The following is a 22,169-nucleotide window of genomic DNA, read 5'->3' as shown; positions in this document are numbered from 1 at the left end:
AGATACCCATGTCTAACTTGTTGCTTAGGAAAATTAATAATTTAAAGAGTAGATATCTTGCCTTTAGGTTGACAAACATGAGCATCTAAAATATGTTTTGTAGCATTGTGCATGTCGTTTGCTTAAGGAAGAAGATTAGTGGTGAACATTGAATCCCTAACTAGTTTTCTCATTGTTTTTTTAACCTCAATCAAATTATATTTTTAATCAAATGCTATTTTTAATATTTCGTTTTGAAATTTTTAGTTTTCAAAATCATCTTAAAATCATCCTTTTGAACACCTTGTCAACACCGAGTGCCTTTGTGTATTGCTTAACTTTGATTAGAAATCTTAAGGTTTTGAAATAAGTTTTTTTTAGGGTTTTCTTTCACTCTTGCATTCTTAGTGCCATTTAGTTAGTAGTTCTAGGAAATTAATTTTAAACACATATTAATCCAATCATCGTGGGAATGATCTCGTATTTGCTTTCTATACTATTTGTTTGATCTTGTGCACTTGCGAGTTAAAACGCGCATATAGTTGCTTAATTTTTAGGTTGCTATTTGTACAACATTGATTGACCCCTCGTCGTACCCTTTGTAACTCTGTTATAAAATGAGCACGGACATTTTACATGAGTGTAAATATAGGCGAATGTACTTGATAAGTGTGGCTTATAGATGATTTCATGTATATGATATTCATCTTAAGACTTGTGCACAATTGTAGGGTGAGTCTTAGAGATTTTCTTTGTTATCGAAGAGAGTTAAGATAAAACTTGAGTTAGCTAAAAGGGTCCAGATTTGAGTTGGGCGGAAAGGCTATAATGAGGGCTTAAAGTGAGGAGGTTATTTGAGGAGGTCAAATCTCACCATCAACAAATGTAAAGAAATCATGAGACTTAAATATTTTAAATGTTTTGACGGTCGGATCGGTCTCCTCAAATAACCTCCTCACTTTAACTCCTCATTATAAAAGCTCCCTGAGTTGGGAACGTACTTGATGAATACTAACATTTTACAAAGCCAGCCCCAAAACTAAAAGGCTCTAATTCAAAATGGCCCACCCAAAAGTGTAAGCTCATCAAACTCCACCAGGATGAACGATTATTTTGGGCCTGTTTATGGGCCTTAACCTTGTGACTGTGACTCCCATAAAGGCGCCACTATCTAAAGTTTCAAAACAAGACTGGTAGTTGAGCAAAGAATAACTCTAATTTTCGGCTGGTTCGACTAGTTAACTGTCAAATTACAGACAACCAATTATGCTACGACACATAAGCAAATCTTGGACCCACAACAATTGCAACCAATTTCGACCCGTTCGATAACGCTGCTTTGGTTGCATCGCTGGTTAGTAACATGAACTAATCTACTCCGCAAAGCAAACGAACTTGCCTCTCTTCTTTTAAATCGTCTGACTTGAGTTTCCTCATTCTTTCAGTTTTCACCTGCTACTTCATAGTTCGTAGTCGTACTCAGAAATGTAAGTAATATATATATTTTTATTTTCAGAATTGATTTTCTGTTTCAACATTAAGTTCCTGATAATTTGATTCTCACCCAGATGCTTTTTGAATCGGTTATTTTTGTACATGCTTTAGATTGTGATCGTTTAAACTATAAAGTTTACACCTTTATTGCTGGCTGAGTACCCCTAGGGTTGTTAAGCTCCGTTTGGTTCCTGAGAAAATATTACTAAAAGGTCAAAAGAAACGAAATTTTAATTGCCATTATGTAATTGTTTGTTTTCCTGGTAGTTTCTCAGTAACCAAACACATAGACCGTGTTAGTATGTTTTGTCAAAGCTTTTTCAGTACATGCTTTAGATTGTGATCGTTTAAACTATAAAGTTTACACCTTTATTGCTGGCTGAGTACCCCTAGGGTTGTTAAGCTCCGTTTGGTTCCTGAGAAAATATTACTAAAAGGTCAAAAGAAACGAAATTTTAATTGCCATTATGTAATTGTTTGCATTCCTGGTAGTTTCTCAGTAACCAAACACATAGACCGTGTTAGTATGTTTTGTCAAAGCTTTTTCAGTACTTTCTAAGAGTGATCTTTGAGCGACAAGTTTGCACACTTTGTTTTGCAGTTCTCAAAATGGGTACCAAATTTGGAGCCAGTTTGGTCACTCCCTTTCTCTTTCTGCTTCTGTCTCATGTGGTGTTTTCCACAACAAATGATGGGTTGGTCAGAATTGGACTGAAAAAGATGAAAATAGATCAAAAATGTCATATGAATAGAAGAAGTAATACTATTGAGCAAGAAGAAACACCGGGAGGTCCTATTAGGAAGTATCATCTGCGTGGTAATCTTGGGGATTCTGAGGACACTGATATTGTTGCACTAAAGAACTATATGGATGCTCAGTATTTTGGTGAGATTGGCATTGGAAGTCCTGCTCAGAAGTTCACTGTGATATTTGACACTGGAAGTTCTAATCTTTGGGTGCCCTCAGCCAAGTGTTATTTCTCGGTAAGCTTATGAAGTCTTTTCCTTCATTGTTTTGAGTTATTTTTATATCAAAACTATTAATTCAAATGAAGTTATCTTAAAAATTCGTATCTTTCCGAATTTGGTTGCAGGTTGCTTGCTTTTTTCACTCCAAGTATAAGTCTAGCCAATCAAGTACATACACAAAGAACGGTATGTTCCTATTCACTGGTTCAAGGCATTCACATCCTGATAAGTTATGACTGCCCTAGGTTGGGATGAGCAAACCCTTGATTCTTGATCAAGGTGTCCCAAATGTTCCACAATACAGGGCTAACCATAGCATTAAGTGATACTGTTTTAAACTTCATGGAAAGGGGAAAGCACTGACATTCTTTAAAGAACAATGTATAAACTAAATGTCAAAACTGTGTGTTTCCATTTTCCAATGTAGGAAAATCTGCGGCAATCCAGTATGGGACCGGTGCAATTGCAGGCTTCTTCAGCCAGGACCATGTCACTGTTGGCAATCTTGTTGTTAAGGATCAGGTAAGTTTTGACAGAACCTAGATTTGGTGAATTTCAGTGTTGTGGACTTTACCCTTACTATGACTACTGGTTATTAGGACTTTATTGAGGCAACCAAAGAGCCTGGCATCACATTCGTCGCAGCTAAGTTTGATGGTATACTTGGACTTGGATTTCAAGAGATCTCAGTTGGAAATGCTGTTCCTGTCTGGTATGTCAATGCCACTTAGTTCTTAAGTATACTAATTACTCGATTCAATTTGTACACTTAATATCATAATAATGTACTAGTTTCTTTCTTCCATATTAATGGGCTAAATGTTTTTTAAAACACTCCAAATTGTGTCAGCTGTGATTATCATTATACTTCCATTCCCCCACTTGTAAGTTGTAAGTCCTCAATGCTAATCTGTTTGACATTACATTGACCATTATAACAGGTATAATTTGGTCAATCAAGGTCTTGTTACAGAACCAGTTTTCTCATTTTGGTTAAATCGCAATACTGAAGGGGAAGAAGGGGGTGAGATTGTATTTGGTGGGGTTGATTCTAATCATTACAAGGGTGAGCATACATATGTTCCTGTGACTCAGAAAGGCTATTGGCAGGTTGGCAATCCAAGATATTACCATCTTTTGCAGATTTTCTACTTGATAGTTGATAGTTGATATTGATTGATTTTTTTTTTTTTTTTTCGGGTTTCATTCTTCTTTTTGGTTTCTCTTATTTGTAGTTTGATATGGGTGATGTCTTAATTGGTGGCGAATCATCTGGTAATGATAACATTCCTATGTTGAGACAGTAGATACTTTCTATAATTTGTTTGTTATGGTATTGAAAGATTATCATGTCACTTTCCAGGATTCTGTGCTAGTGGCTGTTCAGCAATTGCCGATTCAGGAACCTCCCTATTGGCTGGGCCAACGGTATGTATTCTAGCCAACCATTTCCATATTTGTATTTCTTTGTATCCAGTTATCAATATATCAAGAAGCGCTGGACAAGACATACACATATCATGCTATCCAAGGCATATCTGTTGAATATAAAAAGCCCCCATCACTGTGATCTGCTATCAGGGTTTATTTGATAGTTTTAGCAACTTCTAATTAATATTATTGTCTAATCTCACTTTTTCAGACTGTTATCACTCAAATCAATCATGCCATTGGAGCCTCTGGTGTTGTAAGCCAAGAATGTAAGACAGTGGTTGAACAATATGGGAAAACTATAATAGAAATGTTGCTAGCTCAGGTATACATATTTTTGTTTTTTTTTTTTTTTTCCAGTGCATTTTAATTAAAGTTTACTGTTCTTCCATCATTTTAATGATATATGAAGACAATATTTATATTGGTACTTTTCTCTTTGATTCAATTTGCCGGAAAACTCCCTGCAGTGAATTGATTTTTTACTTTTACTGGCATGTTTTCTAGGCACAACCCAAAAAAATTTGCTCCCAAATTGGTTTCTGCACTTTTGATGGAACTCATGGTGTGAGGTCAGATGCAGATCAATCTATTTTCTTAAAGGTTTTTTTAGAAAGGATAGTGGTAATAATGAGTTTCTTAGATCATTTTGATTTAAATGTGTTAACATCTTTGCAGTATGGGCATTGAAAGTATGGTGAATGAGAAACTAGAAATGACATCTGACGGCGTGCATGATGCTGCATGTGCTGCTTGTGAGATGGCAGTGGTATGGATGCAGAATCGGCTAAGGCTAAATGAGACAGAGGATCAGATCTTGAATTATGTCAATGAGGTAAATTAAACTTCCTTTTCATGTGTCTGTGAAACGTTCCTTGCAGCAAGCTCATGCTGGAATTTTCACTTGCAGCTCTGTGAACGACTTCCCAGTCCCAGTGGAGAATCAGTAGTTCAGTGTGGCGCTCTATCCTCCTTACCCAGTGTATCATTTACCATTGGTGGTAAAGTATTTGACCTTGCTCCAGAGCAGGTATGGTCGTCATGGCATTAAAACCCTAAATCATTTCATCTTTCATCTGAGTACATGAGTAGGCTACTTCTCAATTGTATTCACATGCCCAATTGTGAATAAAGATCTCCAACTTAAGAAAGAACTCATGGAACAGCGTTAATATACTTAAGAAAGACTTATCAACTTCGAGTTTTCATGACCAGTTCTCTGCATGAAACTGGTTTGTAGTACATCTTAGCATTTATTACTATGCAGTGCATTTAGTTAGAGCCAGATTAGCTGCAAGTTGTTCTACTCTCTCTCTCTCTCTCTCTCTCTCTCACATCTAGATAATTATATTTCTAGTAGGCATTATTGCCACTGTTGATAAAAGTAGTTTTCTTTCCTTTTATCCAATATTTAATTGTTCATTTTATGTATTATTTATCACCCCACATATATTGTTTATTCTTCTGAACATTGGTTTGTTGGATCAGTATGTTCTCAAAGTCGGGGAAGGAGTTGCAGCTCAATGCATCAGTGGGTTTATCGCTTTAGATGTTGCTCCTCCTCGAGGACCACTCTGGTATTTAACTCTTCCCATAATTGCTTATAGCATCTTTTGAACTTGTACATTCTTTTCAGCAATGGCGCACACAAACAGTTTACATTGGATTGCTAAAAATGGTGAAAATCTGATGCAGGATTTTGGGGGATATTTTCATGGGTCGGTATCACACCGTGTTTGACTATGGGAACTCGTCAGTTGGATTTGCAGAAGCAGCTTAGTTCTATATATATTTTCTGTTTCCCCTGCTTATGTAAATAATCTCTGCCGACATCAGAAAAAGAGTTGTGACAATAGAACTTGTTTATGTGATGGACCATGGACATAATGAACCTTTACAATCTTGTATCCGTGAATAAATCAAGGCAAGATTGTTTGTATCTGCACAAGAAAACTTGGTTTCTATATACATGGGCTTGAAGTTGACGTATATTTGCCATACCTAAATTCTCTTGGCACAAATTTAAAAGAGTGTCACAATGACTTCAAGCTGACATAGCCACCAACAATCTTGTGGACAGGTGGCCGCTACAAATCATTTCTGCGAGAAACTGATATCATTGGTTTGAACTTTGAGCTCACAAATCACACCTATAATGTTTATAATGTTCTAGAAGCGATAAAAGATGTAATTTCGTTTTCGTTGTGGATTTCGTCATGTACGTGGTTGAAGCAGAAAGAGTCACACTATTGAAAGCACTTTTAGCTCTCAAAGTCTCTAACTAACAAATTAAAAAGTGACACATAAACAAACTTGTTACGTGTTGCCGCGCTCTTTATGATTCTTCTATCTGTAAATGGCCACCACAGAGAGAGAGAGAGAGAGAGAGAGAGAGAGAGAGAGAGAGAGAGAGAGTTTCTATAACGGCACGTCCAAGCAAGCAAAATCCATCCATCTCTACTCATTGAAATGCCGGCTAACAACCCTATCATGCTAAACCAAAGCAACACTCATTTATTTTTCCAACTACGCAAAAACTAAACAACAATCTAAAACTCAAATCCTGAAAGCAACCAGAAAAAAACAAACCAAAACTCCCAAGTTTTCTTTGTTATAAGCGATATTAGAGGAGAGGGATTTGAACACATGACCTCGGATGCAGGGGTAATTGTTAGATAAATTTAAATGATTTGTGTATGAACAAATAAAACACTCTCACAACTCATCATTTTAATATGAAATTCCGAAATTAGGGAACTTATGTTGGTGTATCATTACACTCAGCACAAAATGTCTCCATGCCATTTGCATGACTAGCTCTCTTGTTGCTTCTTACCTCTCAGTTAGTCCTTACTTCAGCTCATCTCAATGCTTTGCGTTGAAAATTAGCTAAGATAAGTGGGCTGGGAACTTTAGAAATTAAAAGCAATTTTCTTTCCCCCAAAATATACCAACTCAAGCATTCATCTTTACATTATAGGGCAATAATGGTATAATAATAAAAAATCAAGGTAGGACCAAAGGCGTGCATTCATCTTCACATTCAGTACAAATGTTTTATTATTAGCAAAAGCTAGCAAATTGATGGCAGGCTCACACAGCTATATCATTAAATTTACAACAAAAAGCATACTGCAATTTCCTTATCCTCTGCCGGAAGGGGAAGGCCAGGCATAAATGAAAAGAAGCCACCCTATCAACAGTGTTCCAAGGACCACACCAACTCTTTTTTTCAATTTCAATGGCATCCAAACGCACGTAAACCTTGTCACTTCCACAAGCGCACACATTTAAAACGTGCCTCCACACCAACGTGTTCACTTTCCTATGGTTCTTTTGTTTAGCCCCAGTTTCGTAAGTAATGAATTGCTTATGAAAAATGAACAAGAATATCATATTATATGTGCATTGTGTGAATCTTACAAGCCACGCATGGGATTTGAGAAAAGCGTTGGTTTACCTTTGCCCTCACTTTGGTCCAACAATTAACTGAACAAGTTTGACAGAAATTAGATGGTGGGGTGGGTAAGCGTATGAGTGTCTCAGTGAGGCGAGAAATTTTTCGATATGACTTTAACATTATCATGTGATGTTAACAACTCACTTATGTTATAATATGTTTCGTATTCATTAATATTATATTATGAATATAAACTCGTTATCCATCCATATTATAGCACCCGAGATAGTAATATTATCCAAAAAAATAAATCTTTTGAGTGAGACAGCCATTGGGAGATTCTTGATTAGGGTTGTTGTTGGCATTTTACTTTTATAAGTTATATAACCCAACAACAACTAACCCCACCTGCCGATTTGCTGTGGTATTGTTTGGTCAATTGGAATCGGTCACAACCCCTACCATTTGTTTTTGTGCCTTTTTGCCTCTTTGAATTGATTCCTCTCTTTAACTCTCTTGCAAAGTTCCAAACCACCACACCCTTTTTAGCTTTTATTGGTTCATCAAAAGCTTATCTACCATATGTTGTGCGCTATTAATTATGAGGAAGTTGGAGAAGGAAGTTTAATATTTTCTAAATTAAACATCTAAAAGACCACATCAACAATATGAGGCTTCAAGCAACAAAACGTAGCACATGAATTCATCAAATAAAAAAATATTTTTTTTAGTGTTTAATTTCATGGTTCCAATGCAATTAATGACACTTTTTGGTATAAGATTATGACCCTTTTAAGATTAGCATGGTAGATTAATTATATTTACACTCATCATGGTAGTTTTCTTTTGAGGTGTGTTTGTTGCATACCATACATAGTGGATAATCGTTTTTCCTTTGTATACAATCTAGACATGAAAATTTGGGGGGTGATTATTTTAGTGGAGTGCCCACGGGCCACGTCCAAGACGGCATCATCAATGATGATTGCTTTACTTAGGAGACACAAATCCTCTTATTAACAAACGAATAAACTTTCTAATAGGTTGCATATTGTGCATGATAAAATATATTTTAGGAGTAAGTTAAAAAATCTAATAGCCTAATATACATGGTTCATCCGTACTCGTTTAAGTTTTCGAAATTCGTCAACAATATACTAGTTCTAGCTTGATACTATGCTGGTCAATACTTATCCAAAGTATTTGCCAAATTTTTGCCATCATTCAATCAATGAAGACAAATACATGGAATCAGGAGACATTGTTTTTACCTGAATCAAGGGGGGAGGGATTGTTTGGCCATACAGTTATAATGAGCTCAAGTAAAGCACATTCTTTGAATTTTGGATGTGTTTGTGACTAGTCAAGTCACAAATTTTCAGCAAAAGATGGTGGTGAAGCAATATCAATTTTGGTCAATAAAAAACAATGGCTTAAATTGACAAAAAGATATATTAGGTGCTGATTCCTAACCAGAAAAAAAAAAACAAAAACTATCAACATCCTCATGGCAAAGCTTCCCACTGATCATATAGCTAGGGTCCCAAAATCATTTTTTATATATATATATATAAAGTTGCATGGTGTAGTGTAAATTGGTCAAAGCCCACAGACAAAAAGAAAAAAACAAGTATTAGCTTAACCCCCTTTTTCTTCTTTTACTTTTGGTAAATACCCAGAAACTTGTACTTTTCTCAACAAAAAAAAGACTTGAAATCTTGACCAACCAGATATTTTTATCCAATAGCACATGCTTGAATTCAACCAATATACCAAAACCCAAATTGAAAGTGATACTAGAAATCAACCCCGTTTTGGTGGTTCAACGCACCCCCTAACACCTCACCCATAAGTTGCCAATTTTAATTTCCAAACTCCCCACGTCCTTACAAATTAGAGCATCCCATTTAGGATTTTTATCCATCCATCCAACCCAACCCCTCCCCATCACTTGCACGGTTGCACCAAACCAAAACCAGTTTGCACGCTCTTAAACCTCAATCCTTGACACGTGCCAACGGGCCATTTTGCCAAATCACAGCCGTATAGGAGGCCACCGCCGTCAACCCCGCCCGAATTTTGACACGTGGTCGACTAGTTTTAAAGGAATTGTCAACCCTTCTGGTTGTAGATGGAGAGAGAAAGAGAGAGACCCAACCAACCAATTAAATTATCCCACTTATTATATTTTGCAAGTGAGGAAGTCCATATATAAAGGCAGAGGCACAATAGGCATCTTAACCAACACAAAAAGGTTTTCTACATTCTATTCTTAGCTCATCACCAAATGGACTGGACTAGAGGCCACACCATTGGCCATGGCTCATCAGCCACCGTCTCCCTAGCCACCTCCTGCTTCTCCGGCGACTTGTTCGCCGTCAAGTCAGCCGAAATGTCCCAGTCCGAGTTCTTGCAAAGGGAGCAGAAAATTCTCTCTGCTTTGAGCAGTCCACATATAGTAAGCTACATGGGGCATGACATGACTAGTGAGAGCAACAAGCTCATGTACAATCTCTTCATGGAGTACATGCCCCGCGGCACGATCATCGACGAAATTAGCAACCACGGAGGCCAAATTGACGAGTCACTGATCAGAGATTACACAAGGGACATTGTGAAAGGGCTAGAGTACTTGCATTCACATGGGTTGGTACATTGTGACATCAAAGGCAGGAACATCTTGGTTGGTGACGATGGTCCAAAAATTGCTGATTTTGGATGTGCCAGGTGGGCTAATCCGGCGGGGGAAGTGGCGGTGCCAATTGGCGGCACACCAATGTTTATGGCGCCGGAGGTGGCGCGTGGGGAAGAGCAGGGGTTTCCTTGTGATGTATGGGCTCTTGGGTGCACAATTATTGAAATGGCTACTGGGGGATCAGTGCCATGGCCTAATGCAGCTAACCCAGTAAGTGTTCTTTATCAAATTGCGTACTCTGGTGAACTGCCTGAGATTCCAAGCTTCCTCTCAGATCAAGCAAAGGAATTTTTGGGAAAGTGTTTGAGGAGGGACCCAACAGAGCGTTGGACGGCTAGTCAACTTCTAAAGCATTCATTTCTTGAGGAAAAGGAAGAACTTATAATTACTTCTAGTGCAAAGCAGGCTCAAGAATCCACTTCATTTTCTCCAACAAGTATTCTTGATCAAGGCATATGGAACTCTTTAGAAGAATCAGAAACTTTGGGCAATCTTGTTCAGTTCCCAAGTTTTGAAAATTCCTCCTCTGATCACAGGATCAGACGGTTGTCCTTGTCTTCAGGGAATCCCAGGTGGGCTTTGGATGAGACTTGGATCACAGTTAGAGGGAATGATTGTGAGGAAAGCAACAGTATTGGTATTGCCAATGATGCTGAGGCTGAAGATGATGTTGATGTGTTCGGTGGGTTGGCAAGGGTTTTAGTTAATCGTGATGTACAACAACTGGAAAGCCCTGAAGCTGTAGGTAGTGAGGAGGAGGAGGAGTTAAATTTCTTAGATAGCAATAATAGCTGTAGAATTAATTTGGATATTTTAGGGGCCTGCAAAAAAAACATGAATAACAGGAGTGTAGGTTTGAGCAATTTGATTTTTGAGAGAGACAGAGACAGTCTGTTATTTCCTTCAATATCAAGTTTTTAGTAATCATAAATTCCATATTTTCCTCTATTATTTTGTTTTACTGTTATAAAGTGGATGGTGAGCCCTCTCAATTGCTAGTAGGCCCCATATGTGTTTGGTGGGTCAGTTTTTGTTTGTGTTTTTTATTTATTTGCCAAATTTAGAAATAGAATGGGAGTTCCCTTACACATACCGCGAAAGTGTCATTTAGATTCGAACCTGAAATCATTGGTTTACAAGTCAAAATCATTTTCCACTAGGTTAGATCCTATTAGCGTTAGTTTGGTTTAATTCCCAAGAGTCATGACATAGTGAAGGCATAATTCTTGGTATCAAAGATAAAAACCCATAATCCTTTCTGCTTAGTTTCTTTGTTTGGTAGGTAAAGAAGGGTGCCAAACATTGGTGTTTTTAATTCCATTCCGCCAACTGCTGCTTAAATTGGGTGTAGTTCCTCAAATGCAAGTGGCTAGGAAACTGAGATTTCAAGTCATTTTTTACTGTTGAAGCAACTGTCAGAAGAATAGATTTCCTAGTTAAGTCGGTTTTGGTAAGCAAGAACCCAACATTTACAACTCGAACCAGATTTCTGTTCTCTGTGTTGGAATAAATATTATTGACAATACTCTCCTTCAAAGAACATGGAACAACATCGATCGTTTATACTATTAAGATTCGCATAACACATAACAAATATTTGGGTGGATTGAGTTCTTCCAAGTGGAAGTGGCCTAAAGTTTTCTATGTGGCCAGAGAAAGAGTCTGAAGGCACCAGAACTTTCGAATTCAATACTAATCTACTATCCATTTGTTAATGCTTTAAAGTTTCTGATTATAAAAATTTGCAAATAAATTATTAAACATCCCCATCACTTGCATTACCTCATTGCCACTTCCAAGCAAGAAGTCCAAGATGGATTTGTTTGGGCCAATTGTAAAAGTAGAGTGGGTTCTATTTGGGCCAAAAGGAAAGTCTACTATTTTTTTTGACTTTGAGCTTACGAGAAAGACTTTTATTCAACGGGGCACTTTTGTTATCCCTGGCTATTGACGCAATGAAACATAATTTTTTCACATGTCATTGTATTATTGATTGGAAATAACAAAATAGTGTTATATCCGTTACAAATAAATTTTTCTGTCTGGCTAGAGGTATGAGCATGGCTATAGGTTACAGGCAATGGCGGACTTGTGCATGCGCATAGAGGTGCACCTACACCTCCGGTCAAAAAGTCTATTACCACAGCTGGAATTGCACCTCTGCTTCGAAATGAGATGCACATACCCTGTTCGACGAAATGCCCCAACCACATGGGCTGGGAGAGTTGCATCATGCGCGCTTGGTTTTTTTTTAACACATCATGGCCAAAACAACGTCATTTTGGACCAGGCTTTAAAGAGGCTTTAAAAATATAAGGAAACTCCTGTGCTGCTGGCCATTCCATTGGGCTTTTTAATTTATATTATTCCTTACTTAATTGGGATTGGAATTCTCTATATAAAGGACCAATTTATTCAATTGTGTATGCATCACAAGAATCCTTCGTTTTTTCTTCTTCTTGAGTACGCCAATCCAAAGTAAGTCAAATGCATTTTATTTTTTTTGAGCAAATGCCAATTTTGTTTATTGTTTTTTTAATAAATTTATCTTTTTTCTTATTTAGCTATTAGTAAGATCAGTAGCAAACTTGAGAAGGAAGAGGCTACTAGACACGCTATTCAATGTATAATTAATTTTTATTTATTTATTTAATTGATAATTTGATATTGATTTGTTTATTTTTTAATTGATAAATTATAGTCAATTAGTCATAGTAATATATATAAAACCCTTATTTTGTTTTAATTGTACCGTAATGGAACGGTAATTTCAAAGAAAGAGTTTAAATCCTCCTTCAAATAATTCGAGTAGTTCAAATCCTCCCTCAAATAATCCAGCTAGTTCCAACCCTCCTTTAAATAATCCAGCTAATTCAAATCAACCTTCAAATAATCTGCCTACTTCACATCCTCCCTTAAATAATTCGGTAGTCCAAAACGATCGCAAGTCACAATAATTGTAGGTTAATTATATTAATAATGCAAATATAATGCGACGTTTTCATGATATGAAAGCTCGTCGCAACAATTGTAGGTTAATTGTAATGTTATTATTTTAATTAATTATGAATAACATTAGTATTGTTTAAATTATAAGGATGTTTAATTATCTTCTTCTTTTCTTTTTTTTTTTTTTTGAGCTCTTAGCTTTTAAAAATTGCCCCTCTGCTGAAAAATTCATGGGTCCGCCGCTACTTACGGGCAACATTGATGTATAATACACATGGGTCTTGAAAATGGGTTCAATGCCATTAGTGGAGAGCAACAAAATTGAGCAGCAAAAAGAGAAGGTTTTAAAGTTCTCAATTAATTTTCTGCTAGAAAACTAGTAAAACATTTATACAAGATAATTGTTGAAATTAAACTACTCTGTTTTTATTCTTATGAGTACTTTATTGGTAGGCTTTGCAGATAACTGAACACAGATGGCCCAGCAGCATATATCTCAAGCCTCAAAGGGTTTCTGATACAAAGAGGAGCATGTTGTTCTAGTAGTGTTTCACCGTAACGTTGCATCGTATAACTGCGTATGAGTTTGGAATGTCCACGGAAATCGTTTCGAAAGTAATATATCCTCTAACAAATCGAAATTTTCCAGTACCTGAAACCACTGATAATTCTCTAACTGGCTCGAATTGCTTATCAATCCCTTGTATCTGTAGAGTGCTACCATTGTACTTCTTGTTTGTGAACACAATGGAGAACAAGACATGAGCATTAAGTCCATCCAATGCTGATGTCATAGACGTGCCTTGTACCCGGCCAACGGATGCTGAGTTTGGGTGTGAGCCTTCCGCTACAGGGTCATCAATGGCATAAAGTGTGGCAAATTGAGTGAAGGTCCAAGCCTTGCCTGAAATACGTGCAAATGGTATGTCTGTGGCATTCGGACCGGCAAAGATGTCTTGAAAGTAGAAGGAAAGTTGGGTTTCTTTGACCTCATGACTGGCTAGGACCAAAGATGTAGTCACGGCTAGAAACATTAACAACATTGTGGATAGAGCATTGAGATTTGGTATGAAGGCCAACGCCATTGGTTGATGGGAGCTAACTGAGCAACCAGGAAAACAGTTTAAGAAGAAAAGAAGCTAGCTTTTGAAATTGCTTTGTGATGTTGAGTTGTGGTTTTCAATTTATATTATGAAAAAGGAGAAATCATTGATGCTATATCAACCATTTAGCTTCTGTTTTACTTCCTTGCTACTTCCTTTCTAGTTGAGAATTGTTTAAGCAATAATGCACCACGCCTGCAACAGACCCTAACATAGATATATTTGTGTAAAGACCAAAATAAATTAGTTCCAAGATGGATTTTGTTGGGGCCAATTGTAGGATGTGCTCAATCAAAGAGACTAGAAGAAGAAGAAGACTGAGTTCTGCTTTGGCTAAAAAGGAAGGTCCAATATTATTTCTATGAGACACCAATAAAAGATGTTCATCAATTTCTTGCATGCTCAGAGCTAAAATACAATCATTTCTCAAAGTGACTATTGACTGTTTGGAAGCAACCTAACGGTGCATCGAATGATCGAGTAGAAGGTCTTATTGTCATAGAAAACTGTCTCAAGAGTAGCATATCCCCTTGCATATCTGAATGATCCAGTGCCTGAAACCACTGAGACCTCTTTATACCTCTCAAACTGGCGGCTGATGCCTTGTATCTCAAGGCTGCTACCGTTGTACTCCACATTGGTGAATGCAAGTGACATTGAAACGTGCACATTGGAGCCAGACAAGGATGAGGCCACTAGGATGCCTTGAGCTCGACCGATTTGGGCCGACACTTTATCCGGGGTTTCTGTGATGACATCGTCAACGGCAAAAATGGTGCCAAACGAGGTGAAAGATTGAGGCTTGCCCTGGATGCCAGTGATTGGGACAACAGTGGCATCTGGCCCAGATGCCAAGTCTTGCAAGTATAACACTATGGTGGTTTCTCTAGGACTTTGAGGCTTGGCCAGAGGCATGAGCATGGCTAGTAGAAGCAATATTGATGAAAAGGACATGAGTTTGGTGGGTCTTGAAAATGGATTCAATGCCATGAGTGAAGAACAACAAAATTGAGCAAGCAGAAAGAATTGAGTGAATTAAATTTTCTTTGTGCAACTGGGTTGGTTCATGCAATGGTCTTCATTTATGAAGGAGAAGGAGACGGTTAAAGTTGTCAATTTTCCGCTGGAAAACCGACGTTACAGTAAAACAACGATTGAATTTGAACACAAGATTCATGTTGTTATCTGGGTTTGGTTAATGAGAACGTTATAAAGTGATGATGGGTGTTTCATGTGAGGTTGTTCTGATTATTCAATCCAAGATAATTTGCTGAGATTAGATTCCTCTGTTTTATTCTTTTGAGTATTTCATTGGTAAAGCTGAGACCATCATAGATCTCAAAGATTAAGGGTTAGAGTTAATCGAATTCGACTTGATAAAATACTTTGATTAGTTTACTTATTTAGAAAACTTTTTCTACTTACGCAAACTACTAATCCAATTAAATAATTATTTTCAAGTTCTTATTATTGTTAAAACAAAAACAAAATATTAAATAGTTAATTAATGAAAATATGTCAAACATGAATTTATTTTTTCCTTTGAATTGTCGGATTGGCAAAATCAATGAAAAGATGACATGTATTTACCAAAAAAGCACAAACAAATAAGTAACAATGTAGCAAAAGACCTAATCCCACTAGTGTAGTGGTTTGGAGTTATTGCTCCACCAGACAAGAGTTCGAGTGTAGCGTGTGTGAGTTTAGTATATTATCACCCCTTTCTCAATAGGTAAGTTCTTTAAAAAAATGTATCAATGTAGAAATGCAAATGTTCCATGTACACATAGGAGCTTTTGAAATTGCTTTGTGAATTGTGAAGTTCATTGAGTTATGGTTATGGTTTGTATTTGTCATGTGAACAAAGAGCAATGTTTCTACTAAGAGAACCCAAATTCTATCAACTCAATTGTTGCATCATTTGGGTACCTTTACGTACAAATATTGGTCCAATTGCACAAGTGGACTCATTTTCTTCTCTGCCTACTATAGCATCCTGAAAGAGGTATATACAAAAAGTTACGAAGAAAAAAAAAACTAACAACTCCCTTACAAGTTCTTTTTGTCATTAGGGTGTGATGTGCTTTGCTTGGTGAATCTCTGTTCAACCAATTTCGACTGGTTCCGAAAATTTTGGTTGTCCGCGAGCAATCGATCATATTCTTTTAAGAATCCTTCAGATTCCTGTCTTAGGGCCTCTGCCTCGGCTCTTGCCTTGTTTGCCTCGTTTGCTTCGCTCTCGCATTCAGATTCCAGATACTTGAGCTTTGTCCTCAATGTATCCTTCTCTTGTACCATGGTGTTAAGCTTCTGTACACTTCCGGTTTTCTCCTTTCGAAAACTTTGGTTTTGTGTTTTTGCAGCCTCCATGGCCATCACGAGTGAAGGAAGTCCTTTTATGTAATGGTGCAAGCTATCTATCATCAGTACAAGAAACAGCACAATCCCTGCATTTTGAACAAGGTTGAAAATCAATTTTTTGAGGGAAACAAAATTCACAAATGGTTATTTAAGAAAAATTAGAGAACAAAATTCACATATATACTGTACGCAAAATGCATTGTGACATAGACCAATACCATACAAGCACAAACTTATCTATAAAGCTGAGATGGCCAAAGGTTTTGTCTAGCAAAAAGGAGGCAGAGACTTCCATAAAACTAGAAGTAGATGATTAATAACGTAGCACAATACCAAACTCATGCTGAGTAAACACAGAGCTTGCATATGATCAGAAGGTGTTTGTCAAATGTCCCCAGTCAAAAACTGATTAACATTTGATTGAATATTCCAAATTAGCAGAACCAAAATCGAAACTTCAAAAGAACAATAACAAAATCCAGAATTTCACAAGAGACCCAGTAAAATTCGAAAGGAAAAATTACCAATTAGAGAAATTTGGAGTATGTTCATGGACTTGAGAACCTCCTCTGTTGGGTTTAGCCCACTGCCCTCGTTGGTTCGGTTCTTCATATTCATGCGGAGGAGACTGTAGAAGTTAGCCATTACAACCAGAAACAGAGTTCCAGTGACAATCTTCACAAGCAATAGACCCTTTCCTTGGTTTAGCTTCAAACTATCCAACTCCGAGATCGCTGTTTTCGTCACAGGAGTATCAAACAGCAACGTCATAATCAGCACCATTTCGCTGAAAATCAGTGCGTAGAGCAGATAAACCAACCCCTGCCCCAAAATCAAAAGCAGCTGCACCATCCTTTTGCCTTCACGCTTACACCCAAAATCTAAAATCTCGGGCAAGAGAGATCCAGAGGTCGGAGACCGAAATTGAGAATCTGCGTGTTTTTATAGAAGCAGAGGACTTTTATGAATTTTCCCAAAATCGCAATTTTACCCTTCAACAAAAAAGAAAGAAAAAACCTTTTGATAACTCATATTTCATTTTAGCTTTGTGATAAGGGGGTTCCACATGTAACATTTTGAAATGGGTTCAATGCTTTGAGCAATCTTCACATTAGCAGAACTAAAAGAATTCGAAACTACACAAATTCCTTGCGTCAATTCCTGCACTTTATATACACATGGGTGCACTTATCTTCTTTTCTCTGCCTCAATCCCACATCTAAAAAGCCCTCGCATATGCGTATGAATAAAATTTGCTAATGTAATCGCTTCCTTGCGTGTTTCGTTTTGTCATCATAGCTTAGATCCACCCATTCTAGCTGGCTTCGAAGAATTTGGTTGTCTTCCTGCACGCGATCAATTTCCGCAAGGAGTCCTTCATATTGCTTTCTCAAGGCATATGCCTTGGTTTTTTCCAGCTTTGCCCCCTTTGCTTTCGTCTCATATTCAGTTTCCGTATTCATGATGTTTGTTCTCAATTTAGCAATCTCTTGTCCCAAGATCTTAAGCTCCATGGCTCTTCCGTTTTCCTCCTCTTGAAAAGTTTGGTTCTCTCTTTGTGCAGCCTCCATTTCAGTCCTGAGTAAAGAAACTTCTCTCGTGTAATGATGCAATCTATCCAAAATAACTGAAAGAAACAGCAAGAATCCTGCATTCGATAACGTGGAAATCAATTTGAAGGAACAAACTAAGCAAACAATCAATCAAATTAAGAAAGCATACATTGTGATATACCATTACCAATAGCACACAAGCACAAAACAAACTAAGATTGTAAATAGAAAATGCAGAAGGATATCTTATCGCCCCACACACAAGACGGCATTTTTCCTAGAGAAGGAGAGAGAGAAAAGTTCATAAAACTAGAAGAAATTCCTCTGAATTATAGTGCACGCTGCACTTTGTCCCTGGAAAGGAAATAAAATACTCTCAATACCCCTTTGAACTTTGGAAAAATTGAAATGCACTGTCCACTTTTCTGTTAAACTTTGACATTCGATGTGCACATACCCCTTTCAAGGGAAATTTTGTAAATATCTTCTCTCTCTCATTTCTCTCTTCCTTCTCTCTCCTCTGCGAATGCCCCAAATCCCAGCTCTAGTCAGAGGCTAAGAGAGTTACACGTACAGAATCCCATTCCAAGTGAAATGGGTTCCCTATCATGTTTCCTAAGCTAAATCCTGCTATCAATTTCTCTATAGAATACTAGAGAGCCTGCTTCAATTTCTTGACTTTCCCTATAATTTGATTTCCTAAGCTTCATATCATCAATTTCTGAAAATTTAATCTTTTAAAAAAAAAATTAATTAAAAAGGAAAAATAAGTTACCGGTAAGAGAAATCTGGAGCATGTTCATGAGAACACTCGGATTGAGCATGGTGGTTCGCTTGATGATGTTGATCGTACCATAGACCCTGGCCACTAGCACAAGCAACCCCGAACCAGCGATGATCCTCACAACGAGTGGGCCCTTCCCTCGTTTCAAGCGATCTACCGCTATCATCACCGGCTCCGCCAGTTTGATCTCCAACAGCAGCGCTAGAATCAGCGCTATTTCGACCAAGATCGCCGCGCAAAGCAGCAGCTGGAACATCCCTTTAACTTTTAGCGCCAAACGGCCAAAACCCTAGAATTAAAAGGACGACCCAAACAAAGAAATACGAAATTCAATTTAGGAAAGATTTAAATCGCACCGACTCTGTGGTGTGTTGGCGCCCGTTTGGGCCGTTTGGTGGTTCGTTTCGGTACTCTGTATATCTTGGTATTTTCAATTAACTTTTTTTTTTTTTTTTTGAGTTATTTACCCTCTTGCGGTTTTCCATTTTTTCACAAAATTCCAATGAAGTGATTTTGTGAAAACAATTTGAAACTTCATAAATTGTTCGTGTAATTTTTGAAATTTCGGGAAGTTTGTGAAAGCACTTGAAAACTCTGGGTATGTTAGTGTAAATAACTTTTTTCCTTTTTATGTCAGCCATATTAGTGCAAGAGAATTCAAAAAAAAGTATCTCGCATACAAGGCTAACTGTTTTTATGCACTTAACTTATAACCTCTTGTCATATTTTCAATTAACATGAATATCTTTTTGGATGTTTGGACCCGCCATTTAGACATTGTACAATTTTTTTGGTACACAACAAAATTAGGGTATTTTATTGATAAATATTAGGCCATCGTACAATGGAAAACATGCTTATTATTTATAAATTTGTATATTATTTAAACTTTGATATTCTAGTAATGTTGCACCGTGACGTTGCATCGCTCGACGGAGTAGGAAGTGGCAGGGTCCACCAAATATGTTTCAAACGTAGCGTATCCCCTAGCGAATCGAAACTTTCCGGTACCAGATACTACTGCCACCTCTCTAACTTGATCAAATTGCTTGCTGTTTCCTTGTAGCTCTAGTGTGCTGCCATTGTACTCCTGGTTTGTGAACACAAGTGACGCCAAGACAAGGGCATTGCGTCCATTCAGGGCTCCTGCCACAGTTATGCCTTGGGCCCAGCCTATGGAGGCGGAGTTTGGTTCCGGGCCTGCGGTTGCCCCAAATTGAGTGAAGGTCCAAAGCTTGCCTGCAATACCTGCAACTGGTAAGCTTGTGGCATTTGGACCAGCAGAGACATTGTCTTGGAAGTACAAGACCAATTGGGTTTCTTTGAGCTCACTGGATTGGCCTAAAAATGGCGCCATGGCTAGAACCAATAGTAGTGAAAAGGAGAAGTCGCTGAGGTTTGGTATGAAGTTTGATGCCATTGCTAGATAAACAAGAAGCTTCTGAAACCAAGAACTAGGCTATTGGAAGATAAGGTGCTTTTGGGATAGGGTTGTGATTTTGAGAGAGGGTATTGGTTTCCATTTATAATATGAACACAGAGAAATAATTGATTCTTAGTCAACCATGCATATGGACTATGGAGCACTAAAACCATAATTACAAGTTTTAGCTTTGAGGTTTGTACTGGATATCAACATAATTAAGTCATGTGCCGTATAGAATCTTTAATCTCCTCTCAGATTATGTTTCCTTTTGGGCTTATAATATGTTTATGACTACATATAACTCTTGCACTCTATTGACTTTGTAGTGTGTGTGGATTGTGTGGTGGTTTTTTTTTTGTTTTTTTAGAACAAGCAAAATTTCATTAATAAAAGGGTAAATACAAAGAAGAACACATCCCAAATGGAGGTTCTTGCATACAATAAATTAGGAAAAATAAATACAACAAGACATTTTGAGTAATAACTATTACAAATTCAAGCTCTGCTCACTCAGAGTTGACAGATAGAGGATCAAGAAGACTCCTTACAGCATCAGTGCTCCAGAGAGACCATGAGAACAATTGATTCTGCATGAACAAGCAACCATAAGCACCAAAAGTGAAAGGGCCTTACCGCTCAACATCCACTTGGGCAACGAAGGCCACAACACCTCCAGTATCTCACATGATCTCACAACACTCAATGTGAAAGATCCATCTAGATTTAGCAACTCTACCTCATTAACATAAAGGATTTTAAAAGCCAGTCCAAAAGAACTGAGGAGAATCAAAAGTCATCATAAAATTGTTGAAAAGTCGCCCGATTTATTAGCCAAAGGAGTTGGTTCCAGGGAAAAATCCCTGAAATCAAAGGGGGTTGCAATAAAGGAATGTTTTGGTCAACAAAATAAAAAGAAACTATATATAATGGGCAGGACATGACTAATGAACTAAAATGGAGTCTATGCTGCTGAATCTTCTACTGGTGCAGGGACAACTATATGGACTGACAGGCTTATTAGTCTTTGTCGTTACAAAAGTCGATGCTACCACATCGAGCATTCTGTCTCATATTTGGTGAGCATATCAACGTTGGAATTTGACTAACTAAATTTGATGACAGTCACACATACTGCAGTTTACACATCCTGCTAAAACTATAAATTACGAGGCTGGACAAATGCATACATCTAGTTTGAATACTTCCCAACTCACAAGCAAGTGACACAAAAATGCATCAATTAAATTATGCCCCTATATTGGTATCTCAAAGGTTGACCAGCAAATTACAAGAACAAGAACTGCAACTAATCATTTATTAATTTTGCCATATCTTTCCAACCAAGGATCATAGACATGATCTTCTAATATAATGTTGCACTGTGACGTTCCATTCTACAACTGAGTAGCCAATTGGATTGTCTAAGAAATACTTCTCAAGCGTAGCAAATTTCTCAGTACCTGATACCACTGCAACCCTCTCTAACTGGCTCCAACTCTTACTGTTTCCTTGTAGCTCAAGTGTGCTGCAATTGCACTTGTTGTTAGTGCACACAATCGATAAGGCCACTATTGGAGCGGAAAATTTCGGGTCATCCAACAAGTAATCTTGTAGTTAATGTTGAGAAGTCGAACACCGTTTTGATTGCTATCAATAAGGGAGGAAGAGGGTACCTGCAAGAAAACACTTGCTCGAGTTCGTAGGAGTTTAAGATAATTGCAGGAGAGTTAGAATAGTATTGTTACCTGATTTTTCCCTTCGAGTTTTGGGCTCCATGTTCCATGTGGGTGATCATGTGGGCTTTGCGATATGGCATGAACATGCTAGCCCTTGATCTGAGCATAGGACATGTTTGCCTTGGTAGGCCTTGGCCATCAAGTCCCACTAATCCCATGATTTCATTTATGTGTGATCAGGGATGGTCCTACGTACTAGGTGACTCGATTTTTTATAGCCAACCAAAGTTAATAGGTAGCCTAGATGACTTTATTTTTTACAACCCACACGGACACACACCACCCCCAT

At 37.6% G+C, this 22,169-nt stretch overlaps 6 protein-coding genes and 1 long non-coding RNA gene across 7 annotated transcripts; 2 read left to right on the top strand and 5 right to left on the bottom strand.

Annotated features, from left to right (window-relative positions):
- The first annotated feature begins 1,326 nt into the window (after window positions 1–1,326).
- Window positions 1,327–5,862, top strand: LOC103329303 (aspartic proteinase A1-like). Its single transcript, XM_008231751.3, has 14 exons — window positions 1,327–1,466; window positions 2,075–2,457; window positions 2,568–2,628; window positions 2,870–2,964; window positions 3,042–3,154; window positions 3,384–3,552; window positions 3,678–3,717; window positions 3,806–3,870; window positions 4,085–4,198; window positions 4,381–4,445; window positions 4,552–4,708; window positions 4,784–4,903; window positions 5,362–5,450; window positions 5,569–5,862. Exons 2-14 carry the CDS (start codon window positions 2,083–2,085, stop codon window positions 5,651–5,653), a joined length of 1,548 nt encoding a protein of 515 aa, XP_008229973.1. The 5' UTR covers window positions 1,327–1,466; window positions 2,075–2,082; the 3' UTR covers window positions 5,654–5,862.
- Window positions 5,863–9,473: 3,611 nt separating this feature from the next.
- Window positions 9,474–10,916, top strand: LOC103329302 (mitogen-activated protein kinase kinase kinase 18). The gene has a single exon (XM_008231750.3). The coding sequence runs from the start codon at window positions 9,561–9,563 to the stop codon at window positions 10,887–10,889; it is 1,329 nt and encodes a 442-aa protein (XP_008229972.2). The 5' UTR covers window positions 9,474–9,560; the 3' UTR covers window positions 10,890–10,916.
- A 2,540-nt stretch (window positions 10,917–13,456) lies between these two features.
- On the bottom strand, window positions 13,457–14,002 carry LOC103329359 (dirigent protein 2-like). Its single transcript, XM_008231821.2, has one exon. The coding sequence runs from the start codon at window positions 14,000–14,002 to the stop codon at window positions 13,457–13,459; it is 546 nt and encodes a 181-aa protein (XP_008230043.2).
- Window positions 14,003–14,455: 453 nt separating this feature from the next.
- On the bottom strand, window positions 14,456–15,055 carry LOC103329301 (dirigent protein 22-like). Its single transcript, XM_008231749.2, has one exon. The coding sequence runs from the start codon at window positions 15,008–15,010 to the stop codon at window positions 14,456–14,458; it is 555 nt and encodes a 184-aa protein (XP_008229971.2). The 5' UTR covers window positions 15,011–15,055.
- Window positions 15,056–15,894: 839 nt separating this feature from the next.
- LOC103329300 (uncharacterized) lies at window positions 15,895–17,378 on the bottom strand. The gene is made up of 2 exons (XM_008231748.3): window positions 16,906–17,378; window positions 15,895–16,467 (listed from the first exon to the last, which is right to left on the bottom strand). Exons 1-2 carry the CDS (start codon window positions 17,231–17,233, stop codon window positions 16,070–16,072), a joined length of 726 nt encoding a protein of 241 aa, XP_008229970.2. The 5' UTR covers window positions 17,234–17,378; the 3' UTR covers window positions 15,895–16,069.
- An 8-nt stretch (window positions 17,379–17,386) lies between these two features.
- On the bottom strand, window positions 17,387–18,850 carry LOC148918214 (uncharacterized). Its single transcript, XR_016126416.1, has 2 exons — window positions 18,710–18,850; window positions 17,387–18,029 (listed from the first exon to the last, which is right to left on the bottom strand). It is a non-coding gene; the product is annotated as an uncharacterized LOC148918214 (long non-coding RNA).
- Window positions 18,851–19,555: 705 nt separating this feature from the next.
- On the bottom strand, window positions 19,556–20,190 carry LOC103329299 (dirigent protein 22-like). The gene has a single exon (XM_008231746.2). It carries the CDS (start codon window positions 20,136–20,138, stop codon window positions 19,617–19,619), a length of 522 nt encoding a protein of 173 aa, XP_008229968.2. The 5' UTR covers window positions 20,139–20,190; the 3' UTR covers window positions 19,556–19,616.
- Between the last annotated feature and the right edge of the window lie 1,979 nt (window positions 20,191–22,169).

This window comes from Prunus mume, linkage group LG4 (assembly GCF_029339155.1).
Source record: "Prunus mume cultivar Tortuosa linkage group LG4, ASM2933915v1, whole genome shotgun sequence".
Taxonomy (NCBI): Eukaryota; Viridiplantae; Streptophyta; class Magnoliopsida; order Rosales; family Rosaceae; genus Prunus; species Prunus mume.
Note: the sequence above shows the minus strand (reverse complement) of the source record. Positions and strands in the feature narration are given on the sequence as shown.